The sequence below is a fragment of the Botrytis cinerea genome, chromosome 1, assembly GCF_000143535.2.
Source record: "Botrytis cinerea B05.10 chromosome 1, complete sequence".
NCBI lineage: Eukaryota > Fungi > Ascomycota > Leotiomycetes > Helotiales > Sclerotiniaceae > Botrytis > Botrytis cinerea.
Window position 1 is genome coordinate 3,281,954 of NC_037310.1, and position 27,712 is coordinate 3,309,665.

The 27,712-nt window shown below is 43.5% G+C and overlaps 11 protein-coding genes across 15 annotated transcripts; 5 read left to right on the forward strand and 6 right to left on the reverse strand.

Annotated features, from left to right (window-relative positions):
• Nucleotides 1-377: 377 nt before the first annotated feature.
• Nucleotides 378-2,919, reverse strand: BCIN_01g09440 (hypothetical protein). Its single transcript, XM_001553542.2, has 3 exons — nucleotides 1,685-2,919; nucleotides 1,328-1,628; nucleotides 378-1,275 (listed from the first exon to the last, which is right to left on the reverse strand). The coding sequence occupies exons 1-3, from the start codon at nucleotides 2,758-2,760 to the stop codon at nucleotides 814-816; spliced, it is 1,839 nt and encodes a 612-aa protein (XP_001553592.2). The 5' UTR covers nucleotides 2,761-2,919; the 3' UTR covers nucleotides 378-813.
• A 224-nt stretch (nucleotides 2,920-3,143) lies between these two features.
• Nucleotides 3,144-5,232, reverse strand: Bclgd1. Of its 3 annotated transcripts, none has more exons than XM_024690829.1 (4): nucleotides 5,033-5,232; nucleotides 4,772-4,905; nucleotides 4,090-4,695; nucleotides 3,144-4,037 (listed from the first exon to the last, which is right to left on the reverse strand). In XM_024690829.1, the coding sequence occupies exons 2-4, from the start codon at nucleotides 4,844-4,846 to the stop codon at nucleotides 3,447-3,449; spliced, it is 1,272 nt and encodes a 423-aa protein (XP_024546598.1). In that variant the 5' UTR covers nucleotides 4,847-4,905; nucleotides 5,033-5,232; the 3' UTR covers nucleotides 3,144-3,446. The 3 variants fall into 3 exon arrangements, with proteins under 3 accessions (XP_024546598.1, XP_024546599.1, XP_001553594.1); XM_024690828.1 differs by having other exon boundaries at nucleotides 4,772-4,948; XM_001553544.2 differs by lacking the exon at nucleotides 5,033-5,232 and having other exon boundaries at nucleotides 4,772-5,029.
• Nucleotides 5,233-6,771: 1,539 nt separating this feature from the next.
• Nucleotides 6,772-8,656, forward strand: BCIN_01g09460 (hypothetical protein). Its single transcript, XM_024690830.1, has 4 exons — nucleotides 6,772-7,104; nucleotides 7,152-7,974; nucleotides 8,028-8,186; nucleotides 8,234-8,656. Exons 2-4 carry the CDS (start codon nucleotides 7,338-7,340, stop codon nucleotides 8,302-8,304), a joined length of 867 nt encoding a protein of 288 aa, XP_024546600.1. The 5' UTR covers nucleotides 6,772-7,104; nucleotides 7,152-7,337; the 3' UTR covers nucleotides 8,305-8,656.
• Nucleotides 8,657-8,667: 11 nt separating this feature from the next.
• BCIN_01g09470 (hypothetical protein) lies at nucleotides 8,668-10,665 on the reverse strand. Its single transcript, XM_024690831.1, has 2 exons — nucleotides 10,187-10,665; nucleotides 8,668-10,131 (listed from the first exon to the last, which is right to left on the reverse strand). The coding sequence occupies exons 1-2, from the start codon at nucleotides 10,519-10,521 to the stop codon at nucleotides 9,057-9,059; spliced, it is 1,410 nt and encodes a 469-aa protein (XP_024546601.1). The 5' UTR covers nucleotides 10,522-10,665; the 3' UTR covers nucleotides 8,668-9,056.
• A 30-nt stretch (nucleotides 10,666-10,695) lies between these two features.
• On the forward strand, nucleotides 10,696-11,282 carry Bclsm6. Its single transcript, XM_024690832.1, has 3 exons — nucleotides 10,696-10,887; nucleotides 10,941-11,054; nucleotides 11,113-11,282. Exons 1-3 carry the CDS (start codon nucleotides 10,776-10,778, stop codon nucleotides 11,142-11,144), a joined length of 258 nt encoding a protein of 85 aa, XP_024546602.1. The 5' UTR covers nucleotides 10,696-10,775; the 3' UTR covers nucleotides 11,145-11,282.
• A 6-nt stretch (nucleotides 11,283-11,288) lies between these two features.
• BCIN_01g09490 (hypothetical protein) lies at nucleotides 11,289-12,592 on the reverse strand. Its single transcript, XM_024690833.1, has 5 exons — nucleotides 12,136-12,592; nucleotides 12,056-12,066; nucleotides 11,926-11,995; nucleotides 11,854-11,869; nucleotides 11,289-11,801 (listed from the first exon to the last, which is right to left on the reverse strand). Exons 1-5 carry the CDS (start codon nucleotides 12,502-12,504, stop codon nucleotides 11,380-11,382), a joined length of 888 nt encoding a protein of 295 aa, XP_024546603.1. The 5' UTR covers nucleotides 12,505-12,592; the 3' UTR covers nucleotides 11,289-11,379.
• An 86-nt stretch (nucleotides 12,593-12,678) lies between these two features.
• On the reverse strand, nucleotides 12,679-19,201 carry Bcstt4. Its single transcript, XM_024690834.1, has 7 exons — nucleotides 19,117-19,201; nucleotides 18,861-19,050; nucleotides 17,183-18,808; nucleotides 15,433-17,132; nucleotides 14,557-15,385; nucleotides 14,223-14,510; nucleotides 12,679-14,177 (listed from the first exon to the last, which is right to left on the reverse strand). Exons 1-7 carry the CDS (start codon nucleotides 19,122-19,124, stop codon nucleotides 12,981-12,983), a joined length of 5,838 nt encoding a protein of 1,945 aa, XP_024546604.1. The 5' UTR covers nucleotides 19,125-19,201; the 3' UTR covers nucleotides 12,679-12,980.
• Nucleotides 19,202-19,277: 76 nt separating this feature from the next.
• Bcpre7 lies at nucleotides 19,278-20,371 on the forward strand. Its single transcript, XM_001553550.2, has 2 exons — nucleotides 19,278-19,516; nucleotides 19,568-20,371. Exons 1-2 carry the CDS (start codon nucleotides 19,410-19,412, stop codon nucleotides 20,253-20,255), a joined length of 795 nt encoding a protein of 264 aa, XP_001553600.1. The 5' UTR covers nucleotides 19,278-19,409; the 3' UTR covers nucleotides 20,256-20,371.
• Nucleotides 20,372-20,668: 297 nt separating this feature from the next.
• On the reverse strand, nucleotides 20,669-22,377 carry BCIN_01g09520 (hypothetical protein). Of its 3 annotated transcripts, XM_024690835.1 has the most exons (3): nucleotides 22,100-22,377; nucleotides 21,948-22,000; nucleotides 20,669-21,800 (listed from the first exon to the last, which is right to left on the reverse strand). In XM_024690835.1, exon 3 carries the CDS (start codon nucleotides 21,782-21,784, stop codon nucleotides 20,795-20,797), a length of 990 nt encoding a protein of 329 aa, XP_024546606.1. In that variant the 5' UTR covers nucleotides 21,785-21,800; nucleotides 21,948-22,000; nucleotides 22,100-22,377; the 3' UTR covers nucleotides 20,669-20,794. The 3 variants fall into 3 exon arrangements, with proteins under 3 accessions (XP_024546606.1, XP_024546605.1, XP_001553601.2); XM_024690836.1 differs by lacking the exon at nucleotides 21,948-22,000; XM_001553551.2 differs by having other exon boundaries at nucleotides 20,669-22,377.
• A 243-nt stretch (nucleotides 22,378-22,620) lies between these two features.
• BCIN_01g09530 (hypothetical protein) lies at nucleotides 22,621-23,881 on the forward strand. The gene has a single exon (XM_001553552.2). The coding sequence runs from the start codon at nucleotides 22,830-22,832 to the stop codon at nucleotides 23,568-23,570; it is 741 nt and encodes a 246-aa protein (XP_001553602.2). The 5' UTR covers nucleotides 22,621-22,829; the 3' UTR covers nucleotides 23,571-23,881.
• Nucleotides 23,882-25,985: 2,104 nt separating this feature from the next.
• On the forward strand, nucleotides 25,986-27,089 carry BCIN_01g09540 (hypothetical protein). The gene is made up of 3 exons (XM_001553555.2): nucleotides 25,986-26,359; nucleotides 26,418-26,700; nucleotides 26,757-27,089. The coding sequence occupies exons 1-3, from the start codon at nucleotides 26,298-26,300 to the stop codon at nucleotides 26,763-26,765; spliced, it is 354 nt and encodes a 117-aa protein (XP_001553605.1). The 5' UTR covers nucleotides 25,986-26,297; the 3' UTR covers nucleotides 26,766-27,089.
• The last annotated feature ends 623 nt before the right edge of the window (nucleotides 27,090-27,712 follow it).

Consider the following 27,712-nt stretch of genomic DNA (forward strand, 5'->3'; position numbering starts at 1 on the left):
CTCCCGAAATCTCCCCACAAACACCATTCCCTCCGATAGCCAACCTCCAGCAAGATGGCAAAACTGCGGGGGTGGAGTCCTCTACCTAGTAAATTCTCCCCCCCCACCCGACTAATTTTCCGTCTTCGGGCATGTACTCCGTGTATAACTTACTAATCTCTGCAACCTGCCCACTCCACTCCTTCACACCGTTTTCCGTCAACAGAATAAGGATTAACTACCGACATACATCGAACATGACACGAACTGTATGCGGAATTCTTGGGGTGCATGTCACTTATGCAAGAGAGGTATATGGAGTCAAGGGCTATCCATAATAGGAAGGAGGTTATGTGATTAAGATCATTCGGTCTTTTCTTCACTGCACTTTCGGAGGATGAAGTGATTAGAAAAGGAGATTTAGGGTTGTTAATTACATCATTTTATTATGGAAGATTTTTCCTCGGATCTTTTACCCCATAATCTCCCTTGGCATTGATCTTTTTGACTGGGCATCAATTTCTACCGAGGCCTGATATATATGAAAATAGAGTTGAGGTATGTAGAGTAAAGAGAAAATTTTGAGACTATATTGTACTTCGTAGCAATCTCGAGAAGATTACAATGATTCTCAATGCAGAATTGACCACAAGTACTATTTGCAATTATTCAAGCATACAGCCACAGATAATCCGGCCTATCTCCCAATCTTTTCACCATACACTATACAAAAGTACCCAGTAAATATTTCCAGATTTCTACCAACACAATTCCTCATCTCCAATATAGCCAATACAAAATCCCACCTCCTTCCCTCATCTCAAAATCTTTCTCCTACCAATCAATCCAAACCCCACCCGGTAAAACTCCCCTCATAACTCCCCAATGCCCCTTCGCACTTTTAACCTGCCACTCCTGCAACCTCCCAGTCTCATTCCTCCTTAATACGCCCGCAAAAGCTTCTTCTCCTTTCTCTTCTCCCAGCTTTAACTCTTCGTCTTCTATCTCCCACTTTGGTAATAAAAATGCTCTTCTCGCATTACTTCTCAAAAAGTCCTTTTCAATTGGTTTGCGGAATGTGATTGATGGCGCAGAAGTTTCAGGACCCAAAGAAGGCGTTTCGGAAAGAGGTTTTGTGCAAAAGATTACCATGTTAGTGAAATCCTGTCCCGTTTCCGCAATGTGCTGATCCGTTGGTGCTTCGGCCTCACGGTAAATACGACAGGCGGAGAAGAGTGAGCGAATTGTACGATGAATGATTACGAAAGGGGGAAGAAGGAAGTCTCCAGCAAAGTTCTATAGGTAATCAGTACAAAAATCTTAAAACTTCAAGAACGATAGAACGTACAATGGCAATAACACCACCCGGTTCCAAGATATCGTGAAGATCCTTCAAAAACTCATATGTAAATAGTTCAACGGGTTCAGCCCCGCCTGTAAACACGTCGTGCACAATGTAGTTGAACTTCTTTCCTTGAGCTGCAAAATTTGACGCGACAGATACGGCGTCATCAATGATAGTTTCTTGGGGCTCAGGAAGAGAAAAGTATTTTTGAGCGAAGTCAACCACGACGGGATCAATCTCCACCAAAGTGGTATGAATTCCATGGGATATCAGAGCAGCTGGAGTAGTACCAATACCAAGACCACTATTTTGTATCAGTATAATGAACAAATTCATCGTAGAGAAATCTGGGAAACTCACATGACCAATGCACTAGCATCCTTGTCTTTAATTGGCTTTTCGACTTCAATCAAACGTATTGCCTCTAGCATCACAAAAATTCCATAAATAGGCTCAGCAAGTCCTTTAGCTTTTTCCCCATTGACCAACCACTCTCCTCCCAAAAGACTATGATCACAACGCATAGCACGGAATCCATTGCCCATCGTCAAGCTTTCAATAACGGATACATAACCAGTCAGAGATTCTTTTCGTTCAAGTATCGACCAACCATTGGCATTCATCGTACTATTAAGCTGATTTATCGCATATGGCGTTGGAACATGTATGTTAAATAATGCAGTATGGAATAGTGCTGGTAGTATCCAAAGTAGAAGTTTCGAAGGGGCAAAAGCTGAATACAAAGCCTGGAGTACAATTTGCATCCCAAGACGTGTGAAAATGATGGATTGACCAATGTATTGAGAAATCTGATTTGCGGATACATATTCCACAGTTTTGAAAAAGATGTATGAGACAATCCCTGGTGCTGCATCGGATATCCAAGGCCATCGACCAGACGTGAGTTCTAAATCGTCCAATGTAGTAGCCGTACACGAGACGGACAGGATGAGTAAAGGTAAAAATGTGAGTCCTTCCGTAATAGGAGGTCCAAGATTAGCTCCCATATAACCACTCAACTTGAAGAGGAAATATTGAGCCACTGGAATGTAAGCCGCGATAATTGGAAGAAGCTGGACTGGTCTCCTAATTGGAAGATAACGCCTAATGAATAGGTTTGACGACCAGCCTAAGAAGCAAGCCGTCATGACTCCTTTCGAATGCCATATTCCAGCTGGATATGATCCATAGACTGGAGAGAGAGTAAGTTGAGAGACATTTGAGTATATGGCGGCGAGTGAAAGGAGGGTAGCTGATCGAGCCAAGACCCAAAGTTGAGATAAGAGAAATCTGGTTGTGGTCTCTTCTTGGGCTTTCGATGCTAAGGCTTTGAGCTCTTTCTCAAAATTCTCTTGAGTAAATGATTGTAATTGTTCATCATTTATACTTGTTGCTTTCGATGATTTGGAAGGTTTTGGGGATGATTTTGGTGCCATGATATCTATGATTTGAAATTGTTCGGAGAAGGGGGTGAGATGAAGGTATTTAAACACCCACCAATAATCTTATCAAGCGAAAATTGCAACAAATTAAAACTTCAACATTACTTCCGCAAGAGAAGAGGATTCGAGTTTGTATTTCAATGAACTGACATCTGAATACGTTGCGACAATTGTTTTGTTTGAGGCCAATGCGTGAATTCTGAAACGCGAAAGAACCACAAAACACGTGATGTTTTAGATGAAGGAAGAGGAACAAGACCTCGCTCGGAGTTTGATGTTTTTGTTCCGCAAGGAAGTTTAGGATGAATTGGGTAAATTGGAGTTCTGACCATGGGATGAACTAGTTGGTTGAGATCAAGGACTTGGACGTGTACCGGTAGTTATCATTACATCGTAATTCATCAATTCAGTGGGGCAGAACTTTCAAAGCGATGGCTCGTTGTTAGTTTGTAAAGTAAATAGATAAATAAATAGGTATATAAATAATGATACTACATTTTTAGGATAACGAAAAAGTTATACAGGATGCCATCGTTGCCCTGCGGAAGAGGGCCCAACATGAAAACCCTCGACCCCCATTGGGATGAAACATAATCATACAGGATGCCATCGTTGCCCTGCTGCCGAAGACCAAACATTAACGTCGTCGACACCCCTCGCAACTCCATCGCCAACACAACTTAGATCTTGATACCCTCCAAGATAGGCTTAGCCTCTTCACTCTTCCACCAACTGACTCCATCCTTTCCTGGGTACTCAAATTGATCCATACTTGCTGCCTTCATCTCGACACTGTATCCTGGCTCCAATGGAGTCTGGTAGTAACCACCCTTGATGACCGATGGGTGCTCGAAGTGCTCATGAAGATGGTCAACATATTCGAGGACACTCAACTTTCCACTGACTACGACGTAGTCGATGGTACTCAAATGTTGAGTATACTCTGGAAGTCCGACACCACCACTGTGTGGAACAATTGGGACACCGAACTTCTTGGCCATGAGAAGAACAGCCAAGACTTCATTGACACCTCCCATTCGGCAGGCATCAATTTGGCAGACATCGATGGCGCCGCTAGCCAAAAGTTGTTTGAAGATAACTCTGTTTTGGCACATCTCACCAGTTGCAACACCGATTCCATATGGTTTGAGAGCTTCACGAATAGCCTTGTGACCGAGAATATCATCAGGAGAAGTGGGCTCCTCGATAAACCATGGCTTGAACTCTTTGAGTTGTTGCATATATTCGATAGCTTCAGGGACAGACCAGACCTATATGATTGTTAGTTTGGAAACGGATTATCACTACTCTGATGTAACATACCTGGTTTGCATCAACCATAAGAATATTGCCCTTGTCGTAGCCAATGACTTCTCTTGCAATTGACAAACGTTCTCGATCATCTTCAACAGATGTTCCAACCTTAAGCTTGAAATGTCTGTATCCCTTGGCCAAAGTTTCCTCCAAGAGCCCCTTCATCTTATCTTTGCCATAACCCAACCATCCGGCACTTGTGGTGTAGGCAGGAACAGCCTTGTTGTTTAAGGCGTCTTCAATTCTCTTTGCCTTTCCTCCCTCTTCAGCCTTCAACATAGCAATGGCCTCTTCAGGTGTAATAGCATCAGTGATATAACGGAAATCGATACAGCTGACGAATTCCTCAGGGCTCATGTCTGCAACAATTCTCCAGACAGGCTTGTTGAGTGTCTTTGCCCACAAATCCCAGATAGCATTGACGACGGCTCCAAGGGCAAGATGAATTACACCCTTTTCTGGGCCAATCCATCTAAGTTGCGAATCGGAAACGAGATATCTCCAGGTTTGACCCCAATTTGAGACGAGGGAGGAAAGGGTGCGTCCCTTGAGACGATCGGCGACATGATCGATTGCAGCACATACGATATCGTTTCCACGACCGATTGTGAAAGTCTGCGAGAGGAAGGATTGGTTAGCAAGGTACAAACAGAGCAATTGAAAGTAAACAAAAACGTTGTAATCGTCTTACCATGCCATGACCAGAGAACTCGGAATCGGTCTTGAGAATACAGTATGCAGAACTATAATCTCCAGCAGCGTTCATAGCATCTGAGCCCGTCTTGTCGAGGGAAGTGGGAAATCGAACATCGCGAGTATCCCAACCTGTGATTGTAACTTCAGCCATGATGGTCGATATGAGGAGAAACTGTGAGTCAAAGAGGTGAACGGATAAGTATAAGAATGGACGATTGAAGAGAGAGAGATAGTTGGAAAGAAGTGTTTGACCTACAGATTGGGAAAGAAGCAGACAAATATATACAAATTTATTGAGCCATTGGAACGTTTGGAAAGCAGTCAAGAGAGCATAATCGATTGGCTCAACAGTGGGGCAATTGGACCGAAGTCAAAAGTACGACGATGATTTCTGTGTTGTTTTCCTTTTCAGTCAACGACAATCAAGGGTTTGTATTGGTGGAAGAATAGAGTTTCTGTCGACCCCGCGCTATTTTTTTGATCATTTACCTCACACGGTCCTTCTTCCAATCCTCCCTTTCCCCCATTCACTCCACCCACACTTCACTCACAACTTCACTCCAATCACACTTCACCAACCCCTCGTACCCCCTGATTCGGAACCCCCACATTGTTCGAGATTCTGGCGGGAGAAAGAAAATCCGGGTGAGACTAATTTTTTGCATCCCAGCTACTCGTACTTGCCGGGAGGTATTCATGCAATACACAATTGGCCCATCAACCCATCAACCCATCAACCCATCATACGCCAGCAAGGTCCTGCAAGCAATACTAATATCCCGAGCTCGTACTCTTTCTTAGAATCCTCCAAGAGCGCTCTATGCTCGAGGAAAGACTTGGTATAACCTCGTCCTCTTCGCATTCAATTTCCACATCATGGCTCAACTATCGTTTCGACGGCCTTCGTGGAAAACTTACACTGCACATTGTCTATTGTTTGATCAAAGCGGAACGAAGGACACCTCTCGTGACACTTCATGCATTGAAATGTCAATATCCGGGTTTGCCCCCACCTATGGTCCGAGTTATTGAGGTTGCTCAACGGTAGTATTGGGACTTCAAATAGACTCATTGCTCCACTTCGTCGATTGAGATCGCAGTCATTCATGTTGGAGGAACATTCGGTGACAGGAAAATACTCGACCATTCGTGTTTCTTATTCCTTTAAGTTTTCTTGACGGGAAAGAAAGGGTATTTTGATCACGCCCTGGGTCTTTTCGAATGACCGACGGGCAGACCCTTTCAAGTTTCATGCTAATATACCCGGAGACTTGACACCCACGAAGTTAAATCTTTCGGGGCCCATACACGGTCTTCCAGTCGGCGCTGTCAGTGCAATCAATCCTCTTACGATTCGTGCCGGGCCATTTGGCAACCGTTGCCAGCATCGATGCCAGATCTGGAGCGGTTGATACCTTATTTATGAACGAGAACAAATTTATCCATTCTTCTGGATTGATTTTCTAAATCGGGAAACTGCGCAGACGTCGATAAGTAAATGCATGCATTGCAAAATGCAAAGAAAGAGGTTTGAGAAGATCAAGAATCAACAAAAATCTAATCATTGTTTCCTTTGGTGGGAATCAAAGCAGTATATTAATACTTCCTTACCTAGTGGTACCGGCAAGCGAGCCACTTGGCTTCCCGAGAAGTTTGTCTGGAAATTAGAGAGATTTTTGAACCCAAAAAAACTCCAATGTGTATACATGTTACAATTGCGTTGGGATGTCTCACATTTACTGTGCCGTTTTTTTCTATCAAATTCTCAATTGGCTGGCATGCGAATAATACGTTCTATTTCGCGTTGTTTATATTTCGGGAAATACAGAATATGAATGACCCATCAAGTCGCTTTTTCAAAGCAATCAAGCTCATGCAAAGTTTTAACAACATAGGCTCCTGACCTTCACTCAGGATACGATTGGGAAGTCTCCTTAGAAATTGATCAGGAATCTAGAGTGCAATATCTTGAAATAAATGATGAACGATGTGGGTGTTTAGGCAAGGATACAATTCCTACCAACATGCTTTGTGTTGGTGTGATGCAATAGATGCATGGGCAGTACACACTACTCTCCTATCAAAAGACGAAAAAAAAATACAAGTCCAAAGAATTCTCCCAGAGATGTTATTTTGTCCCTGACGATAGAGCAGTCCTTTCAAAGCGTGGCTGAGCCGAAAGTTATCTCAAATAAGAGAATGTGAAATGCTCTCCGTTTTCTATCGCTCCCTAATCATTGTATGGATGGATACTGCTGGCTAAGTTTAACGGCCATACATCGAGAATCAATAATGTCTTCCTCGGCCCACGATCCGATAACTATCAAAGTAAAGCAATTTTCAATTACTTCCGGACGCCTACTAACACTCTGTAGAGATCGAAAGTTTTCTACTGAAACGGAACCCAATTCTTTCTTCGAGGAGTTACCTATCAGTCGGATTCGTTGGATTTATTGGCTAACAGGGAAGCTTGTGAACGTGGTATCAAGGCATTAGTATCTTTGGGGATCAATGTACTACATGTATCTGGGATCGACCCAAGTCAAGATCATAAGAAATGCATGGACAAGTTTATGGAAAAGGGCATTTACCTACTAATCGACATAACTACCACGTCTACGGATATCTACAGCGGTTCTCCCACATGGACAAATGAAAAATTCTCTGCTTATATGGATATGGTGGATGCATTTGCTTCATACACGAACACACTCAGATTCTATCTAGTCGATGATTCCCTTTCAGATAGTACCACTTATATAGCACCACTCTGTAAAGCAGCTGTACGAAATGTAAAAGGTTACATCAAAGCAAGAGGCTATCGTTCTATACCCATTGGGGGATACGTTTTAACTGATAGCGGTTCTGCACACGAGACCTATCGGCTGATTGCAGATTACATGGCTTGTGGAAACTCGGCCATTGATTTTTGGGTGTTGGCAGATTATTCATGGTGCGACAACTCTACGTTCACGTCTTCGAATTGCTCTCGTCTCACCGAAAGCTTTTCCGACTACCCATTACCAATATTTATCACAGACTATGCATGCGATCCCGCTATAGAAAATAACAGTAATATTGCCGGCCGGATCTTTGATGAAGTTGTCACCATATATGGCCCAAAAATGTCGGATATCTGGTCGGGTGGAATTGTGTATGAGTGGGCGACCTTCGGCGATTCAGATTTCAGTGACTATGGTAAGGAAATCTCTTTGGAAAGGTATGCAGGTTTTCTCACAGGTTTTCAACAGTTCTAGTAAATGTAACCGATGACACGATCCAGCTCAATCAGAATCATAAATCGCTTTCAACCCAACTTGCTGCGATCAATCCCTCCATGACTCAAATGTCAGCTTATACGCCAACTATTACAACAGCACCATCATGCCCGGATAGAAACGCAACTTGGGGTATATACAACCATTCAATATCTATCACATTCCGCTAATACTGACAGCCGCATCGACAATACTCCCCCCAACAGCAAATGACGTAGTATGCGACTGTATGATAGCCTCTGCACTGTAAAGTTGACCCATCAACATCAGCCAACACAATCACATCAGTTCAAGCAACTCTATGTACATCAAACTACACCACCTGTGAAGGATTTACATCGAACGCTACTTCTTCAACCTATGGCGCATTTAGCGTGTGTTCCCCTTGGCAGCAGGTTTCCTGGGCTATCAATCAATGCTACCTGAATACGGGAGATTGCTCGCAGAAAACAACAACGGCAAGTTTGCAAACTTACGAAGCTCTAAACTCTAGCTGCATCGATCTTTTAGCAAGAGCCGGTCCGTTAGGCAAAACACTTATTTGTTCAGATATAACGATTACCAATTCCACTTCAAACTCAAATATCGCATCCATGTCTTCAGACACCCAAGCTGATAGCTCTAGATTCTTATCTGGTGGCGCCATTATCTTTCTTTCCACTTTCAATCGAGTTTCTTCTGTCCACTTGTCCAATCTATGAATCTGGGCTCAATTACGCGAAAATTGTGAATTTGCATAGTTATATTTTGACCGATGCTTATATCCTACATACGTAAATCAGGAACAAATACCAAGTCCTCGCATTAAATTGAAGAACAGCAGTCGAACATGTAGCAGGTCCTCCATATCAGAACCAAGGAAAGTAAATTCATTCAGGGTATCAATATTTTGCCAGCCAGTACACCTACACACGCTTTCAATTCCCAAAAACACCATCATTCTCCATGAGCCAATAGTTGTCAACAAAAGCACCAACAGTCGTCAAGCAGTACGTCATGTCATCATCTGATTAAGACATCCACTGTATCCATATCATCGAAATCCGCCTCTTCCACTGTAGATTCTGGCTCCAAATGATCCCCATCAAAGCTCAGGATGATTTTCTTATCCGCCGGAATCTGATTCGTACTTCTGAATCCATCTACCAATTTCTTGATCGTGGTCGTGGGCTTGACATAGGTTTTGAATTCCTTGATATCTTTCGATTGGGCTTTGAGTATCAATCTCATCTTGTTGACTGGTTCGGGTACAACTTCAACAGGTTCTTCTTCTTCGTCGTCGCTGATTTCTTCAGCTTCGGCTGCCTTGCAGCATTCATCCCAGAGATCGTTTGTCCATGCTTCCATATGTATTCTACCACTATTGAAACCCTCACCTGTGGTATCGACATCGCCATTCGTGTTAAAGTCAAGGCCAAGGGATGCGCATGTCATGGAATCGAATAATCGTTTATTTCTCCAGGTGAGTAAAATAGAATCTTTCAATTCTTTATCCATGTGTATTCCGTCAATTTCTTGTTTCCCGCACCAAGCCTGTCGAACTTCTCGTAGACGCTGATGAAGTTTCCGCCTAATAATTAAATTCTTGGTGTTTTCCAGTCGAGACGAGATAAATATTTCTAGTACAGGTTCGGCTTTTTTGTCATCTTGGAAAACATCGTCGTCGACTGCATTTCTGTCCGGTTCATGATTTTTATTTGCCCATTCGGCATTACTCCTCTCTTGAGCTAGATCCGCAAGTCTCTTGTTTTCTCGAGCCTTTGCCAATAGTTCCGGAAATTCCTCTTCGGAAAATGCATCTTCGTCTTCGTCCTCAATGATAGGAATTGGTTCGGCCGATGTCACAATGGGAGAGGAACTTCTGCTGATTCGCTGCGTAACAGGCGCGGCATCGTCGCTGTCACTGTCGCTCACAGATATATAGCCCTTTGCAATAACTTCCTGCTCTTCGCTCTTCCTACTTCTACTATGTATATCTTTTGCAAAACGACCCATCAACCCCCCCGGCGAACGACGCTTCTTCTGCGGAGATCCCGTTTGCGACTTGCGACTATCAGGTGTAGATATTGACGATTTCCTAAGCCCATCAGCATACACACAACACCATATCTACGAAGCCATAAAGTAAATACCTAGCCAGTTCTTCATCTTCCGTCTCACTATCCAAATCTACCTTTTCTTGCACATCCTCATTCGAGAACTTCCTTTTTTCTACTCTCGGACTTGAAGATGATTTCTCCCTGCTCTGCGATGAACGCTTTCTCTCTAAACTCGCGATCTTCTTTTCCCTCTTAATCTCCTTCTCCCTAGCATGTAGTGGAAACAGATCTTTTGCGCGACTAAAAGCATCGGTATGGTCCATCCCCGGTTTAAGCTCTGGAGCTTGCGCTATGGTCAACTTCTTCTTAAAAAGAGAGAACTTTTTCTTGACGGGAGGCGCCGATGTACCAGTATCGAGGTCTGCCATATTTGGATATTATTTGTGCGATTTTTGTGATTGTCTTGATTGTTTCGAGTGTATATGAAAATGAGGTCGAGATGTAAATACGGGGAAATTTTGGAGGGTTGCCGTTGTGAGGCTGCATGCGCTAAAAGTACCGGTAGCGATACCGATGCTTCATTTGCTGCCATTGTCTGTGTAGAACTGCAATATATTCAAAATTGTCTCCTCCATCAACGATAAGATTCCATCAAAGTCATAGTGGTATTTCGAAGAAAGATATGGAGAACGGCGCATTACAACAAGGCGAAGGCAAGGATCCTTCATCCTTCCTGTCAGAAATTATTGGCTCAAAAGTCATTGTAAAGCTCAATAATTCTCTCGTCTTCAAAGGTTAGCTAGCCACCCATACCTCCGGTTCCTGTCTAAAACTTACACATTTGCAGGAGAATTACAGTCCGTCGATGGATATATGAACATCGCTTTAGAAAAATGCGAGGAATGGGTTCATGGAAAGAAGAAGACAGTTCATGGTGATGCCTTTGTGCGGGGCAACAATGGTGAGGATTCTTCCTGAACATCATTCGATATAAGCAGCTAATTCCGTGTGTCTGTTAGTCATGTACATTTCGGCCGATGAATCTGCTTAATTGGCACAATAGTGGAAAAGCATTGGGTGGGAGTTATGGAGTGCTATACAGGAAGGATCCTTTTACGAAATTCATGATATCCAAAAGACGACGATGAGACGCGACAAGGTAGCAGAAACCGGCGGAATTATATGCACAGCCTTATGGACAGGTGTGCCGATAATTGGAATTCGTGGAAACATAACAATGGAGCAGCTTCTTAAGCTATCTACGGCCATCTATCTACACTAGACATTCAAACCCTTGAGGTCCAGAAGAAATATGTCTTGCCATGCAACGCAACCTCACCATTTTCATTACGCTCAGCATCCATTCCCTTCAACGACCCAAGAACCTTCTGCTTCACTTGTTCTTTCTTTTCAAGCTCCATCACCGCTATAGCACTCAAAGTCCCAAACCTATTCCAAATAGCCTCATCACTCAACCATACCGTCCACTCAACATGATCTTCTCCAAGCGGCAATGAGAACTTTGGTAGATCCTGCGTGAATGTATCTTTCAAGGTTTGCAAGGGAGTGGAATCCAATTGGTCCTCAAATACATCTTTCCATTTCCCATGACGAAAACGTGGAAGGTCATCTTCACTACTTTCAACAATGTCTTTCAGGACTTGCTCCCATTCTGTAGTTGTTTTTCGACCATCTCGTGGTGAGTTATCTGTATGTTTTGTGATTAGTAGTAAGTGGAAAGACGCAATGTTATAACATACAATCCTCTATATTCCACTAAAACGGACATGTTAGCATCTCAGGCTTCACCTTCATGAATCAAGACTTCTTACGATCATTCCAAATACCCCTCCAGGTCTTAGAGCTCTATGAATCTCCTTCAAAGACTCCTTTGTAGCAAACCTTAAGCGACAAATCAGTATACCATTTCGTTCTGCCATAAGTTCATCCCCTATCACTCACCAATGCCAAGACTACCAGAAACCCAAATTAGCAAACATTCTCTCATCTCATCCCTATCCTTGACCCACAAAGTAACTCACCTGCGAAGCAATAACCGCATCAGCCCAACCATCCTCAATCTCCATGTTTTGCGCACTTCCGCCAACAATCTCCACACCTCCCTCCCACGCCCCCTCATTCCCCTTCCCGAACTTCCCCCTCAAAACCTCCTTCATCTCATCATGCGGCTCCACACACTTAATTGCAAACCCTTCCTTCCTCTCCGCCAACAAAGTAGTAAATTTTCCCGTCCCAGCGCCTACGTCTATAACTCTAGCTCCTTCCACGTTTTCCACTCCCAGATTCTTTAGGAGTTTAGAGACTGCTTCAGGTGGGTAGCTTGGACGATGTTTGTCATAGTCTGAGGCATTGGAAAAGCCGTTTAGGGCTTCAAGAGCTAGGGTTGACATTTTGGAGGAGTCTATTTGAAATCTGGTATTGTATTGATGGCTGTAGATGTTGTGTAAGGCTCGGCGAAGTTGGGTGTATTTATGTATCTTGGTTGGTGGTTTGAATGACACTACGTCAGCGATGTGACAGGGAAGCGGAACGGCACCGTAAATCGCAATCGCATCAGCAAAGCTTGTGGGGAAGGTTTGATTATTATTATTGTAAAGTATTATGGTTGCAAGAAAACTCAAGTATTATTTTGTACCAAAAGTATGTAGAGGAAGAAGAATTAAAGATTGCTATCCCATGCAATATCCCGCTGCTTTCAAAAGACTGTCTATTTACAATATCAAAATCACTACAATAACCGCCAACGATTGATTTCTTCTAAGATTATTCAACCTAACATCATATCTCGAACCCCATGACAATACAAACCTCACTACCTATCCAGCTCAAACTCATACATTCTCTTCTCTAGAACCCAGTGACGTTTCTAGTACGGAATTCCATTAGTCAGAAGCTGGAACTGATCATAGACTCCAGTCGAATAACTTCCATAACTCCTCTTTACCAAGCTTCTCATGAATAACGCAGCCTCAGCCTCCGTCTTTTCTAACACGAATCTATCCCTGAAGTGTTGAATAGATTCAGGCTTGAAGCAAGGAAGACCAGAGTCCATCATAAGCATAACGAGTTGCGACAGCTTGTCTGTGTAAGGACGAGAGGCCAAGTAAGCCTTTACGCATAATTCCTCGAACCATTTAAATGCCTGGTGCTCAGTGCTTCCTCCCATCACAGCCACCATCTCCGTTGTAAGCTTGAATGGTGCTCTTTCAAATTTGACACCTCCAGGGGCGATGTCAAAGCAGAATCCAAAATCAATGTGTAGAATATGACCAGCATCGTCAATCATAATGTTACCATTGTGACGATCCTTGAATTGCAATAAGAAAGAGATGATCGAGTAGGCGGCCATACTTTTGACAAAGTTGGCGCGCGCTTCTTGGAACCTAAGAGAGTCCTCGTTTCCGTATTTCGATATGAAATAATCATATAGGCCATTCACGGCTTCTCTTCCCAGAATATCACGCGAGATTGAGTTTGGTAAAACATCAATAACACCACAACCAGGTGCTGTCGCAGTAACACGATATGGGAAGACGTAGACATCGAGGCCGACGCTATTGAAGATTCCACGGAACGCAGCGATCATTTGAAGAGCGAGAACGTCTTGACGACAATCATCACCAACTTTGAAAATTGCCGATTGCCAAATCTCAATCGAATTATCCACTGGAGTGCCCCCATTTTTATTTGTTTCTTCGAGCATATCATCTGTCCCTTCCATGTCTGCACCTATACTTTTCTTGATGCGGAACGTTGCCATGTATGGTGCTTTGGCATGACTTTGCAGAGGTTTTCCGGATTGTCGATCGATGCCAATTACCACACCATCAGGGTTACTGGGGAGATATACTCCAATCTCCACCTTGATCTTGCGCAACTCTTCTTCAATCTTCTGCTTCTTCTCTGGCTTAGGTCGTTTGATGTATGGCTTCAGCTTGCCTGAAATGCTAGTAACTTCGTCGAAGAATGTGAATTCGCGCTCATAGAAGGCTTTGTCAACACCTGAGAAGGATTCTATCATGCGATTCGTAACCTTGTCGAGTGTAGGTTTAACAACATCAGGCTGGACTCGTTAGTTTAGCACTTTGGAAACATGCGCGCAACTTACAATTAGTGAATCTTCATCTTTGAAAGCATTGGCTTTCATGTTCCAGATAATTTGATGCGCAAAAAGTTGCGAGAACTTTGCAGTTTCGACAATATATCGCTCAACATATCCAAGGTCATCATAGCGCAAGGTTTGGACTATCTGTGGCACGTAAAAGAATGTGACATCAACGGAATGACTCTCCAATGCCCGCATAGCATACTGAACGATGAAGGGATGGTTTCGGTATGATGGTAAGAAATATGTAACAGCAGATATTGGGTTGACAGGAGCCCAATATAAAAGGTACTAATTTTGTCAGACTGTGGACGAATAGTTATTTCAAATCACGTACCTTCATTTGAAATGCAACATCAGATGGCAAAGTATCGCCAAGTAATATATGGACTGCTTCAGGCTCCGATATTGCCTTGTCGGGAAATTGAAGCAAAAGCAAGCGAACGTCCTGGTGTAGCCTTGCCGAGGGAAATCTAGAAACAAGTTGAATCGCCAAAGACGGGTTTTCGTTCCAGGCAGTTTTTACAAGAGGAAGTAGCGCTGCATCGTTAGGAACTTTAGCAGGAGCTGGAACCTGGATATCACGACCTTGACGTAAAGGATCAAGCCAAACATTCAATCTTATCTGTTCACTCTCTATTAATACATGGAGAAGCTCTTCCTTTGCTTGCATCAATTGGAGCATAGCTGTGGGCTTGGAGCCTGCCATAGTCACGCTTCTAAAGGCAATAACGACATCGTTCAACAAGCGAGTTTCCGCTTTCAATTGCAGACGGTTGCCACCAAATGACCAGCGAGGTGCAAATGTGAACCAACTGAGGGCAGCAGAGAGGATCTTGTCCTTCAATCTATATTTCGAGGGTAAATCGAGAGTAGTGGTATGTCTCAGGACTCTTAAGCCGAATAGGACGATCTGAAATCTAATCTCTCGAGCAAGCGGGTGCCCAGTGGAGTGTTTCAAGCTATCCAGTGTCAAGTCCAGAATTCTCAAAAATGTCTTCTCGGTATGAGGACTGCCAAGACGAGTTGCATTGAAATGACTACTGAGGAGCTGTAAAAGTCGCGTATGGGGGGCGAGCATATTATTGACAGCCTGTTGCTTTTTGGCCAGTACTGTCCTATCGCTGGGTGCGAACTCTTCCTTTATATAGAAAGGATCTTGATGGCTATCGACTGTTAGTTTGCAAGAAAATGAATCCGCGAATGTACTTACATGAACATGCCATTGAAAATTCCAATTTTGCGATGTGAGGTCAATTCCCATTGTTGTGCGATTTCCATCAAAATTCTAGGTTCCATGCTGGGATTTTCGTTGATAACGCCAAACCACAAAGAACCCCCAAGCTTAATTGACTGCTTGGTAAAAATAGCGAAGGGTATGGAAACGAGATAGCGGATGATAGCACATTCATCTTTGTCACTTCGGCAAAGTAAAGCAGCAGCTCTTCTTAGCACATCACGGATCTCGGTAATTGCTATGTGCTTCTTTTTGTGGATTTGCGCTTCAAGTTTGGACAGAACTGATACTGCATCGTCACAATCCTTGTCAGTCTTCGATGTGATCGAAGGTCTACGTTCGTCTAGATGCATGGAGCGTAGCCATTCAGCATTGTGGTCAGGAAGAGCTTCTGCATATCGATACTCTTGCCTTGTAGTATATTGAGCAATGAAATCAGAGGCCGTGTTGATATTACACTCCCCGTGGCGATCGATTGCCTCAAGCCTCTGGTCCATACTTGGAATGACCGTTCCCATCTCGGAAGCAAATGACCGTCCGAGGGAGATATGACCATAAGCTCCTTCATCATCATATTCCGAGAGGTATGTCTGTAGTAAACCTTTCACATTCGCAGGAGCAATATTGATCACTGCTGTTACCCAGCCTTTAGCCTTCTTGTATAAAGCATCAAGGGTGCGACGACGGAGGCCATAATCATCAGACATTTCGATGGTTATATGTCCTTTTGAAGAAGTAAAGGAAGATCTCAACCCATACTCATCGGTTTCAGCTTCTAAACAACTTACCCACAGGAGTGACAAAATTTCAAGAAGTGCAAACAAAGAGGATTTTTGACACAGAGCAGATGGCACATCTCGAATTATCCTGTCTGCGCAGTTCATGGCAGCTTGCTGGACTCTTTCAATTCGATAGCAACAACCAGTAAATATTGAGGCCAGTTGTTTAGCAACATGCGGTGCTGAAAAGGTTGGGTTCAGGCCTGTCAGAGATTTGCGTAAATAAGTTTCCATAACAGCAGCTGTGACAGCTTCCATTGTGCTGCTCATTTCACCTCTACGCATGCTAGGCTCAAGGAAATAGGTCAGCGCTTTGCTGCAATCGCCTGCATCAGCCCGTAGCGTTTCAACTAAATAGGCAGCCTGAAGAAAGATGACTTTACGATAACTAAGGGCACCGATTTCTCTAGCTCTGCTAGGAAGAAGAGCTGTGAGTCGTTTTTTCTGTGTAGTTTCGTGGTCTTGACTGATTCCTCGACGTAATACTGTATTTAATTCAATATCACTCTCCACCTGCTCACCTCGCTGCTCGGCAACAAGGGGTTTCGAATGGATCGCCAAGATACGTAATTCTTTCAGGTGCAGCTGACCGCGCTCGGTATTGGTAGTAAAGCCATGGACAACAATGTTGAACCAAGCATCCCGTACTAAAGATGACATCTCCTCGCTGAGATCGTTATTGGAAGCCATATTATTAGTAGAAAAAAAGATTGCCAAGGGCTGCAATAGTTGCGCAATCTCTTTGGCTGCAGCTTCTACGTCGCCTTCACGTGTATTCTGACCTTGGTGGACATCGCCTTTGCTAATGATATCCTCTAGTAAGTTCTCAAGATATATGTTATACAAAGGAGTGTCTCTTTGCAAACGAGAAGATAAGAGGTTTCGGCCTTTCATTATCTAAGTCGAATTAGTTAGTGTGGCTTTTGCTGTCTACGTAGTGAACTTACAGCATGAAGTATAATTTCATTGTTTTTCATGACACCCAGATGAGTGATTTTGCCATAAAGCTTGAGCAACGATCGGAATTCTAGAGGCCCTCCACATAATGATAATTCTGCTGCTGCCGTAATAATACGAGCATCGATTAATTGGTTGATTTTGTCGATCTTTTGCAAAAGCATAGATTGAGCTAAAGCAATAATTTTAGGGTCCTGGCAATCCTGAGCAATAGCACATATAGCTTGTACGACGTTGCCGTATACAGTAGATGTATCCTCTTCTGTGAAAATCTCCAAGGATATAGAACTTCCATTAGAGTTCTTTCCATAGAGGTTTGACTGTGCAGCTCCATCCAAAGCCAAATCTCCGTTGGGTACAGAATTATGTTTTTCCGGATGACTTGCGCCAGAGTTGAGAACATTCCCTAACGTATAGAGGGTAGTTATGATGGCATCCTGGGATAGATGATTCAGAACATATGCGAGACAGGCAGAGGCGATCGTATTTGTATTCCCTTGCGGATTACCCTGGACGATGAATCGTGGGAGAAGTCGGCTGACTTCTGGAGCTAATTGAGGACTGAGTTTGGAGACCAAGGCCATTGATCGAAGGACAACATTGGCCAATGTATCATCGGCCATTTGCACAGGATCCGCCAAAGTATCTTCAAGCCAGGACATCAATGTCTCAGGTTCAACTTCATCGTCAGTTACGCTCAACATTGCGCAATTCATATAGGTAGTTAAAGCACTTGCTTTGACCGAGAATGCAAGTCTTTGCTGCCAAGCAGAACCCAACCGGAGATAATCTGCGCCATCTTCGAGAAGACTTATTTCATTCGAAGCAATGTTTGCCAATGTGTTAACTGTCTCAGGATCAACTTGCTCATTGCGAGGAGTGTTTGGTCTCAAATCCTCAAAATGTGACATTAGTACGCTCAAAACATCTTTATCTTTGAGGTTCTCGACATCAACAAGTAGGAGCGATGACCCTGCAACAAGGAGCCACATAAAACTCCGTTGTAGAAGCATAGCACCCAACGGGCGGCCAATGGCTGCATAATGGCGTACATATCTCTTCCACTCCTTAACATGACTGCTCTGAAGATGGGTGTTACGAATAGTCGAGAAAGCGGTCTCTACTGCCACCAAAAATCCTTCTGACAATATAGCCTTGACACGCTCACATAAGTCCAGTCTCTCTTTTGCGCTCCAGAAATTGACCAAAGAAGCTACTGCATCTAAAAATCCCAAAAGAGATATCGTTACAGTTGCAACATGGATTGCCTCCTCAATCTCTGTAGCATACTCCGAGCTAACTCCTCGGTTTTCTGTAGCGATCTCGCTGGCATGTACACAGTTGTCTAGGTATATCGATAACTTTTCCGAGATGAGCTTTTGTAGATGTCTGTGTTTGGTACCAATAGAGAGAAGGGCAGTGGTAAGGTTATAGCTCAGTGCCTCGACGGGTGATGGTTCAATTGCGCGAAAAAGGGGCGATTGCACAAACAATTGTGTATGCGCCTCGAGAACGTATGGGCTCAGCTGACTGGTAAGCTTCTCCGCGCTGTATGTATTGTCGATCAAAGGAGCTGCTTTGCACAAAGCCAGAAGCACTTCGAATTCCCTAATGTTCTGCTCTAGGCATTAGTATCCTGTAGATAAGGAGACGTTCCCCTTTCCGTACCATAGGAGAGCCCGCCAACGAGCCCGGCGAATCATTGTTGATTCCATTCACGCGCCCATATAACTTATTGTTGCCAGGAGAAACACGACAGAGCCTTTCAATATCTGAACCCTCAAAATTTCCATTTGATGACGTCGCAGAGAGTTCAGCTATTTTAGCCAGGGCATTTCGCCGTATGCTTCTAGGGAGACTTGAGATAAGAGTTTAGTGTTTGTAGATCTTCAAGAATAATAATCAAACAATACATCACACATACCTAGACATTTTTGTTTGTAAAAAGCAATCAACTATTCAGACATGCTTACTGGCACCTAGGTAATTTTCGTGTTGTTACTGGTATCTTTAATTTCTAGTGTTATAATAAAGTTGTTCCGTTGTAGCTACCCCTGTCAGAAAGATTGGCGCTAGTTATCACCAGGCTGAAGGTCGACGCGACATCTAGAGTGATACCTTTGAACCTCAAATCTCAAACCTCCACAATATCTACCAAATTCCTTCAAATACCTCTCCGCATTTCAACTTCAGAGATACCCAGATACGATAGTCAAGATGTCCATGTTCAGTCAAAACCCATTGATGAATGGTCCAAATTACTCCTTCAATCAAGCTCCAACCAAGCAAGGTGATGGTTTCACACAGCATCATGGTTTCTACCCGTACGTATTCTATGGGGAATCTACTGGCATTATAACTAACATCATTTTCAGATACACCGATAACGGTGGTTCTACTCTAGCAATCTCAGGCTCTGACTTCACCATCGTCGCCGGCGACACCCGTTCCACATCCGGATATAACATTAACACAAGATACCAACCAAAAGTCTTCAAGATCGGTGGCACAACCGCTGCTCAAGATGATGCTACTCTCGTTCTCTCCGTTGTAGGATTTGCTGCAGATGGAGAAGCACTCAAAGAACGCCTCGATGCAATCGTCAAGATGTACCGTTACCAACACGGCAAGCCTATGAGTGTTAAAGCATGCGCTCAGCGATTAGCAACTATTTTATACAGCAAGCGATTCTTCCCATATTACGTTACTGCAATTCTCGGAGGTTTGGACGAGGAGGGAAAGGGAGCAGTTTACAGTTATGATCCCGTTGGAAGTTATGAGAGAGAACAGTGCAGAGCCGCAGGTGCTGCAGCCAGTCTGATCATGCCTTTCTTGGACAACCAGGTCAACTTCAAGAATCAATACATTCCAGGTAGTGGAGAAGGACATGCGTTGGCGGAAAGAGAAAAGATTCCATTACCTAGAAAAGAAGTGGAGGATTTGGTTAAGGATGCATTTGACAGTGCGGTTGAGAGACATATTGAGGTCGGTGATGGTTTACAGATGTTGATCATTACGAAAGAGGGCATTGAGGAGATTTATAAGCCATTGAAGAGGGATTAAGATGCTCTTATACAGAGCGGTGATGCGAATTTGTATTACTAGCAAGGCATGCGTCATCGAGCGGTTGCCTTTACGAGACCAGGTGTTATTACTCGAAATTCATGAACTTTGCCACAATGCCGAAATGACGATGCATGCAGTTGTTCGATAAATAATTTGCAAGTCGGAATCATATATGCACATGGCAAAAACTTCAGTGAATAGACGCAGGTCACGTCGGAACATACGAGCACCCACTCTCCTTCTAAGATTTGTATTTTCTTTTGGCTAGACTAGTAATAAACATTGACTCAAGGACCACTAACACATTTTCAAGCACTATAAGGCCATGCTCGAGAGTTTATAATGGCGCAGGTCTCGACTTCAAGCAAGCAAAGCTCTAGTGAGCCGAGACTCAGAAAGTATGTTAAAGATGATATTGTTGAATTTAATTCCGAAAGTGGGACCATGAAAATATCCAAAAGTAAAGACCGTACTGACGGGGCTCGAATCGTCCGACCAGAAAGAGAGAGCATTGTTGCAAAATCATATGTCTTCCTTTAGGATTGAAGCTCTTGACGTGGTTGACGAATAATAATATTTTCAAAGTCTGTAGTGTATGATTCAACCAGCATAAAATCAGGGCCTTTGGGAGAATCAAGCATCGCCAGAATCTGACCGCCTCCATCTCCTACAAGAATACCTTTAACACAACGGTCAAAGAGGCATTCAATATCTGTTGTAGAATCGCCATAATAGGCCGCTTGATCGGTGGTGTCGAGTCTCCAATGTTGCAGCAATTTATGCATTGCGCCTAGTTTCGTGTCCGATGTTGTTAATGGTGCCATAAACTCTCGATTATGAACTTGTAGTAAGTGATCAACCAAATTTTGGGTGCTAGGAAAGGGTCCGCTATTGCAATTCATGCATTTAGCTTGAGTAGTGTTAAATCCAGGCTCCCAGCCCCATTCAGGGCCCCTTAGGATTCCTGCTTCGTCTGGAGCATTCGCTAGGATTGGTGCGTCGATACAATCTCCCAAATACTGCTCCAATACACCCTTTATGAAGTCCTTTGAGAAACTAACTGAGACGACCCCCCAAACACCATTTCGTCTCTCAATCTCATCTATAATTTCCTTGAAGCCTTTTCTAATCTTCAATTTTCCTTCCAAGACAGCAAGCCCACCAGCAGCTCGCCATTCCGCTTTGTTTATGCCTGCAAACATACCTGATCTGTTAAGGCGGTTGATGCTTCTAATCTCGACTTCCTTCTGATTCCTTTGACGCTCAATTATTCCCTCCAATGTATCCCATTTCGGCTCGTAGCCCTCAATATAAGCAGTATGCTCAGCGTCATACGTAGTGAAGATTTCTTGCCACACTTGAGTGAAATCTTTCGCTTCGGCAAGATGATGTGCAATCGCAGTGTCTGCAATGAGCTGGCTAGTGTCATTCATGGTAATTGTGCAATCGAAGTCGAAGATGAAATGAGTAAATCTTTCATCCTTCGGCTTTGTCGCACGAAGAACCGGAAGCGGACTGGGCTGCATGATGTTTTGTATTCTTCTTTTATGTAATAGACGATTAGAACCTTAACCGGAGGGGTGTAAGAATGGGATTCGTGGATTGGAAGTCGGATGGTAGATGCCATGAGCAAAACTTGAACAGTACAATCATAGCCACTTGCCATGTTGAGCACTTGATCGAACTCACCAAATATAGTAGGTCTTTTGTAGAGAGTCACTTCCCTGGCAGGGAGAAGAGGTCTGTACGTTGAAGGCAGGTGATGAGCACATGATCATCGATAGATAGACTCTATCACGACTTGAATAGAAGCCGGAAAGTGAACCAAGAGAAATACCTACAGAGCAGGCCTTGTGATGATCCTCAATGTTACGATTCTGATTTGGTAACTCAAATGTCTCTTCAATCTCAAAGTCTTACTTAAGAACCCGAACCAAACAATTAATGGCTTCTCGAAGTTGGTGATGGTGGGGGACTTTGCTACAAAGCTGCCTGTCCCACCACGTGACTGCTCCGGCACTAGCTATTTTTAACAGCAGCGATTTATTGCAACGTTGATTACTAAGCAGTCGCAGAAAGCACCTCGACCACTACCCACCTACGACCTTCTCGAACTACCTCTCATCTTTTGATCCAACAACACCAAGACACTGAACATAGAGACGACTATTGAATTAGTTAACTCACCAAATTTGAATTTTCTCATCATATCAGATGTTTCTCATAATTACCATGCCTAGAATGTTCTCACCAATTCTGGCAAGTTTCCAACACCTTCTAGCATTTTCCAGCACTTTCCAGTGATTGCTTCATGTTTCAATGACCTGATGTCTCTTGATTTCTAACCCCGCACCCATTCTTTGAAATTCCATTTGCTCTCAAACATGGCTGTCGTCATTCTAGAAAGTGCTGGTGTTCAATTGAATATTGATCATTACATCAACATCGTAAATTCTAGTAAATGCTAGAAATCCCAGGAGTCCGTCAAATTAAGTATATAAGGTAGGCTCAATCTCTGAATAACCTCTCGTCTTTCTTCTTCATCAGTACAACAATCTTCAATACAGTTTCATGCAATCTTGTTATCGAACAACTTCAAGACTTCCAGTCGCAACAACTATCAAACGAATTCTCAAACCACAAACAACCACACGCAAAATGTCTTTCTTCCCACGACACTACATCACAAACGACACTTCTTCCTTCCACCCTCTCTTCCGTCTTCTTGACGACTTTGATCAATACAGCAGTGGCCGCAATGACAACAACTCTCACCACCGCCGCAGCAATGTCATGAAGACCTTCACCCCCAAATTCGATGTCAAGGAAGCCGGTGAAGTCTATGAACTCCACGGTGAACTTCCAGGTATCGAGCAGAAGGATGTCGAAATCGAATTCGTCGATGACCAAACCCTCACCATCCGTGGTCGTACCGAGCGCTCTTACACTTCCGGTACTCCACCAGCCGGATTCGTCGAAGATGCACCTAAGTCTGGCGCCATCACTGAAGGTGGTGAAACCGATCACAAAGACAAGGCTCACCAACCGACCGTCGAAGATGAAGACGCATCAACTTCAGCCAGCACTGAAGCCAACACCCAAATTACCAAGGCCAGCGAGCAGAAAAAGGCCAAGGAACCTGATCACAAATTCTGGGTCTCTGAGCGTAGCATCGGTGAATTTTCCCGATCTTTCAGCTTCCCAGTTCGCGTCAATCAAGATGAAGTTCAGGCCAGCATGAAGAACGGTATTCTTAGCATCATTGTTCCAAAGGCTAAGAAGCAAGAAGGCCGCAAAATCACCATTCAGTAAATCGTTTCTCTTGATTTATCTGATCACTTCTATGATATTACGAATGCATTGATGGAAGGAAGGAAGGCAGCGAGGAGTATTTTGGCACTGGCATTTTCTTAGCAATGGATTAATTATGGTGTTTTAAGGGGGGGGAAGGCGAAGGAACTGGCAGTGGTAATGGAAGATTTGCTTGCAGGAGGAATTTCATGGTACTTTACTACGAGTTCGACTTGCTCTTTCTTTTGCTTTGTTTACTAGCACTAATCCTATGTACTTACATAAAACATAATAAAAAAGAGCACTTGATATCAAAATAAACTATCTGACCATAGGCTTATAGGCTTGTGAAATTTGAGTGTGATTTTGAGTGCGATTTCAAGTGAATTCCCTCCTACCCAACTTGACTTTATCTTGTTTTAATTCCACCTACATTTTGTTAATGCTAATAAAAACAATACAAGATTTGCAAGCCACCCTTCACAGCTTTCATATTGCCACGAATCTGTTTGGGCTGTGATTTTGACCCAGCTTGAGTTCAAAAGATAAATAGGTCTGAGGTTTATTTGTTGTTATATTTGCAACTGGGTGTCCTTTAAATAGAGTGTTTGGGAGAAATGAATTATGAGTGATGTATAACAGACCATCCCATCTTTTTTTTTTGTTCCACACATGAAAGCTCCCACTTTCTATCTGGATGGTCTTCTAGACTTATTGGGCAGCCTGTCATTAAGTGATAGCGATATTAACAGTCGAGAACTCTCGATCTACACACTGATCACCATGTGCCCATTTCGTTTCAGATGAGTTCACTGCTTACCTACCCCTTTTAAGACACATCCACCGATTGCACACTCCTTCATCTTGCCAATGAGACATATGATAGGATAAGCGATCGAAACCCTCCGTCAGCTGCACAGTGCACAGTGCACATCTAAGACCTGACGCGAAAGCTTCATCTTAACCAACAAACCCACACATCTCCAAACTTGCATCGAGATGGAACAAAATTAAACACCATCCATGACTTGATGACAATCGCTCGAAAACATGAATCATAAGTTCGACCTTGAAACGTCAGGATGGAAGAAAGAGAAAAAAAGTCATCTCGTAGATATTGCTTCGGGTCCGTGAATTGTCGTCGTGGCGGTCAAGGAATGGTGCAAATGATGGAATTGAGGATACCTAGATTTTTCATATAAAAATAAATTGACAGACGAGGGCACAACCGCCAAAACAATATATGAATTCCATAAAAGCCCTGATGAGGTGCCGATCCCCAAAGCCTCGAACGTGTGGGAGTAGTCTCATTGGTTTGGCGATGGAGTGAATCTTGATGATACCTGACTACTCCTAGGAATCCTCCGGCATCTAATCGATCCTTCCGCAGCAGTTATCTTTCCAGACGTCGTCCAAGAGATTGCTTGGCTGGGGGAGAAACAAACGTTGACCTCCCACACTGCCACGCCATGCCATGCCATGCCATGCCGTGCCCAGCCGTGTTATCGCGATTGACATGAACATATCAGTGAACTACCATAATCCAGGAACCATTTGAGAGACAACATGGGGTTTAATCTTAAGCTGCTGCAGGGGCCCGCATGAAATACCACCGATAGCCCTGCAAGCACCCATCCACCCGCCAATCATGATTTGTCTAGAATTCTAGAGGATCAATGTTTGAACATTTTAGAATTCGCTTTTCGTCACGATCGTTCGTGGCCTTTATAAGATTTCCTCGTGCCGTGCGACGGATTCGTATGATGAACGATAGATTGTGACTAGTGAGTCCGTTAACGGCTGCTATTCTTGTGTGGACTATGTTTTTAGTAGCACAATGGCATCTATGTGTAGACATATTAGTTGTTCATCTTTTGGCTAATCCAAGCTACAGATGACGTTTTTTCCAATTTCTCAAATCGCTGCCGGACATTCACCAATGATAGTATCTATTTGACTTCATCAATTTCATGATTTTAATGAGAATCTTGAGAGCAAACAATGGTATCCCCTGCATGCTCCAACCTTGACAGGCTTGAGTGGAGCTTCGAGTCTTCGACGATTAGATGAATTGATATATTCCATGCGGATATTGTACGGTGTGCCAAAGTATGTAAATCATATAATTTTCTATCACAAGCGATGTATCCATGTCACCACAGCAATGCTACAATCATACCACAGACGATATGGACCTAAAAGATTCCACCCATCGCCAAGTGCAAAGAAAGTAAAGACCTATAGGTTAGTTAAGGGCGAATCAAGATTCAACGGCATGGGCCCATGAGGGCGCACGACAGGAACAACAAGGAGATTTGCCATGGAACCATGATGGATGGGTTGCAGCCCCAATCGCATCAACGAATCGCCTCATTCCCGTGAATTCTTCCCATTTCCTCAATCAAAATGCGGAAGAAATGAGAATTGGAGACGGTAGAGCTTGTCAATCTCCGCTTAGTGGGTCGGGGAGATTCACTTTGTGGGTCGACAGGGGAATCGTTATCAAAGGGGAGAATAACCCGGGATATCACCTTTGATGGCCTTTATACCTGACAATTAGACGCGTGTATATATGACGCTGCCGTTCGTCTTCAGTTCACCTTTTTCTTTTCTTCTGTATCCATCGATCAATTACACTCATTTACAATAAAGTAATACCACACTCATTTACAAAAACCATCAACCTCTTCAAAACCCAAACACTTCCAAACCAAAACAAACCAAACCAACAAACTTCAATCTATCAAAATGCAGTTCAACATCCTCGCCCTTACCGTTGCCGCTATGGCCTCCGTCGCAGTTGCCACTGAGTAAGTTCTTCCGACTTCGAAAATGTAGATCGAACTTCAGTATTAACAATATCTGTAGGACTGTCACCGTCTACGCTTGCCCAAGCTCCACTGGTCTCTCCGGCTCTGCTGCCACCGCTGGTGCTTCCTCTGGATCCTCTGCTGGAGATTCCTCCGGCCTCACCTCCGGCTCCAACCCATCTGGTGTTGCCGCCGCTAGCGGTGTTGCCGCCCCAACTGCCTCCTCCGGTGTCGTTTCCTCCCCATCTGGAACCAGCTCCCCAATTGCTTACGCTACTGGTGCTGCTGGCCACATCCAAGTTTCCGCTTTCGGAATGGTTGTCGCTGGTGCCGTTGCTCTTGTATGTTTTTCATCCACAGTCTCTCACCTCTATCTCGAAACTAACCCACAAACTAGTTCATCTAAATTTCTTCATCGAGTATCGAAAGGCGTCCGGATCATTAACGATGGCGTCTTCAATCCTTTCGATAATTTAGCCTAACGACATTTTTCTTTCGTAACCCAGCGACGAGATACCCTGATGTGTGATCTACACTTGTGACGCAAGTTGGATGACTGATTTGGTTCAATTACGGAGCTGCTGGATTTTTGCAGAGGATGTGGATGAGGCTTTGACATCGACTTCTCTCTTGTACATATGATACTTCATTGCAAGCATATTAAATCAACAAGACTGTGTCGATTTTCTGAGCTGTGAATACTACGAATTAATAATAAAATAATCTTTCCATTTATTGTGAACTTCATTTGATGCGTTCTTTGATTTCACTGTTTGCAGTCCCATAGTGGAGGTGATTTTTTTCCCAGCTTGGCATTTTGGGATCTTCGAAGTCCCGATGATCATCCACAATTTCCCTGTATATTCGTTTCAGATATACTCAGCGGTACTCTACTTGGAGCTCTCTGGAGTCATAATATGATATACTGAAGCAGCCCACAGCTTTCACACAGGCACTATATACCTACTCACATCACAACGTCGACCAAACGCATCCGCAACATACCATCGTTCCGAACAAACAACAGCAATTAATAAAGATATGCCAAACGATTTACACTAAATCGAAGACAATAGACGTGGGAGTACTATTCTCCATGAATATTGGTAGCTACCTAAGATGATTCACAAGCATACCTGTACATATTTACCCTACCTAGGTAGGTAGGTAGTCTTCGGTCTGTTAAAGTTAATCTCTATACCTTTAAGACCACCGCAGCTCTCCTTCACAGTAACCATTCTCTCATCTCTTGAGGCTTAGATATTTCCACCCCATCAAGAAGCATTGTAAATACTATGAGGTCTTCTTACCATCCATCATTTCCGCCGTCCAATCTGCTATTTACATAATCTG

Bases quoted from the DNA above. Each gene is read 5' to 3' on its own strand.
- BCIN_01g09540 (XM_001553555.2), top strand. From the start codon at position 26,298: ATGCAGTTCAACATCCTCGCCCTTACCGTTGCCGCTATGGCCTCCGTC. The intron at 26,360-26,417 runs GTAAGTTCTTCC...CAATATCTGTAG, and splicing joins TCCGTCGCAGTTGCCACTGA to GACTGTCACCGTCTACGCTT.
- Bcstt4 (XM_024690834.1), bottom strand. The intron at 15,386-15,432 runs GTAAGTACATTC...AACAGTCGATAG, and splicing joins ATTTTCAATGGCATGTTCAT to CCATCAAGATCCTTTCTATA. The intron at 14,178-14,222 runs GTAAGTTGCGCG...TAACGAGTCCAG, and splicing joins AAGATGAAGATTCACTAATT to CCTGATGTTGTTAAACCTAC.
- Bclgd1 (XM_024690828.1), bottom strand. From the start codon at position 4,927: ATGGCTGAAGTTACAATCACAGGTTGGGATACTCGCGATGTTCGATTT. The intron at 4,696-4,771 runs GTAAGACGATTA...TTCCTCTCGCAG, and splicing joins AGTTCTCTGGTCATGGCATG to ACTTTCACAATCGGTCGTGG. The intron at 4,038-4,089 runs GTATGTTACATC...ACAATCATATAG, and splicing joins TTATGGTTGATGCAAACCAG to GTCTGGTCTGTCCCTGAAGC.
- BCIN_01g09530 (XM_001553552.2), top strand. From the start codon at position 22,830: ATGCAATCTTGTTATCGAACAACTTCAAGACTTCCAGTCGCAACAACT.
- Bclsm6 (XM_024690832.1), top strand. From the start codon at position 10,776: ATGGAGAACGGCGCATTACAACAAGGCGAAGGCAAGGATCCTTCATCC. The intron at 10,888-10,940 runs GTTAGCTAGCCA...ACACATTTGCAG, and splicing joins TAATTCTCTCGTCTTCAAAG to GAGAATTACAGTCCGTCGAT. The intron at 11,055-11,112 runs GTGAGGATTCTT...TGTGTCTGTTAG, and splicing joins CTTTGTGCGGGGCAACAATG to TCATGTACATTTCGGCCGAT.
- Bcpre7 (XM_001553550.2), top strand. From the start codon at position 19,410: ATGTCCATGTTCAGTCAAAACCCATTGATGAATGGTCCAAATTACTCC. The intron at 19,517-19,567 runs GTACGTATTCTA...CATCATTTTCAG, and splicing joins CAGCATCATGGTTTCTACCC to ATACACCGATAACGGTGGTT.
- BCIN_01g09490 (XM_024690833.1), bottom strand. From the start codon at position 12,504: ATGTCAACCCTAGCTCTTGAAGCCCTAAACGGCTTTTCCAATGCCTCA.
- BCIN_01g09470 (XM_024690831.1), bottom strand. From the start codon at position 10,521: ATGGCAGACCTCGATACTGGTACATCGGCGCCTCCCGTCAAGAAAAAG. The intron at 10,132-10,186 runs GTATTTACTTTA...TGATGGGCTTAG, and splicing joins GAAGATGAAGAACTGGCTAG to GAAATCGTCAATATCTACAC.
- BCIN_01g09440 (XM_001553542.2), bottom strand. From the start codon at position 2,760: ATGGCACCAAAATCATCCCCAAAACCTTCCAAATCATCGAAAGCAACA. The intron at 1,629-1,684 runs GTGAGTTTCCCA...GATACAAAATAG, and splicing joins GATGCTAGTGCATTGGTCAT to TGGTCTTGGTATTGGTACTA. The intron at 1,276-1,327 runs GTACGTTCTATC...GATTACCTATAG, and splicing joins CGGGTGGTGTTATTGCCATT to AACTTTGCTGGAGACTTCCT.
- BCIN_01g09520 (XM_024690836.1), bottom strand. From the start codon at position 21,784: ATGCAGCCCAGTCCGCTTCCGGTTCTTCGTGCGACAAAGCCGAAGGAT.
- BCIN_01g09460 (XM_024690830.1), top strand. From the start codon at position 7,338: ATGGACAAGTTTATGGAAAAGGGCATTTACCTACTAATCGACATAACT. The intron at 7,975-8,027 runs GTAAGGAAATCT...GGTTTTCAACAG, and splicing joins TTCAGATTTCAGTGACTATG to TTCTAGTAAATGTAACCGAT. The intron at 8,187-8,233 runs GTATATACAACC...TAATACTGACAG, and splicing joins GGATAGAAACGCAACTTGGG to CCGCATCGACAATACTCCCC.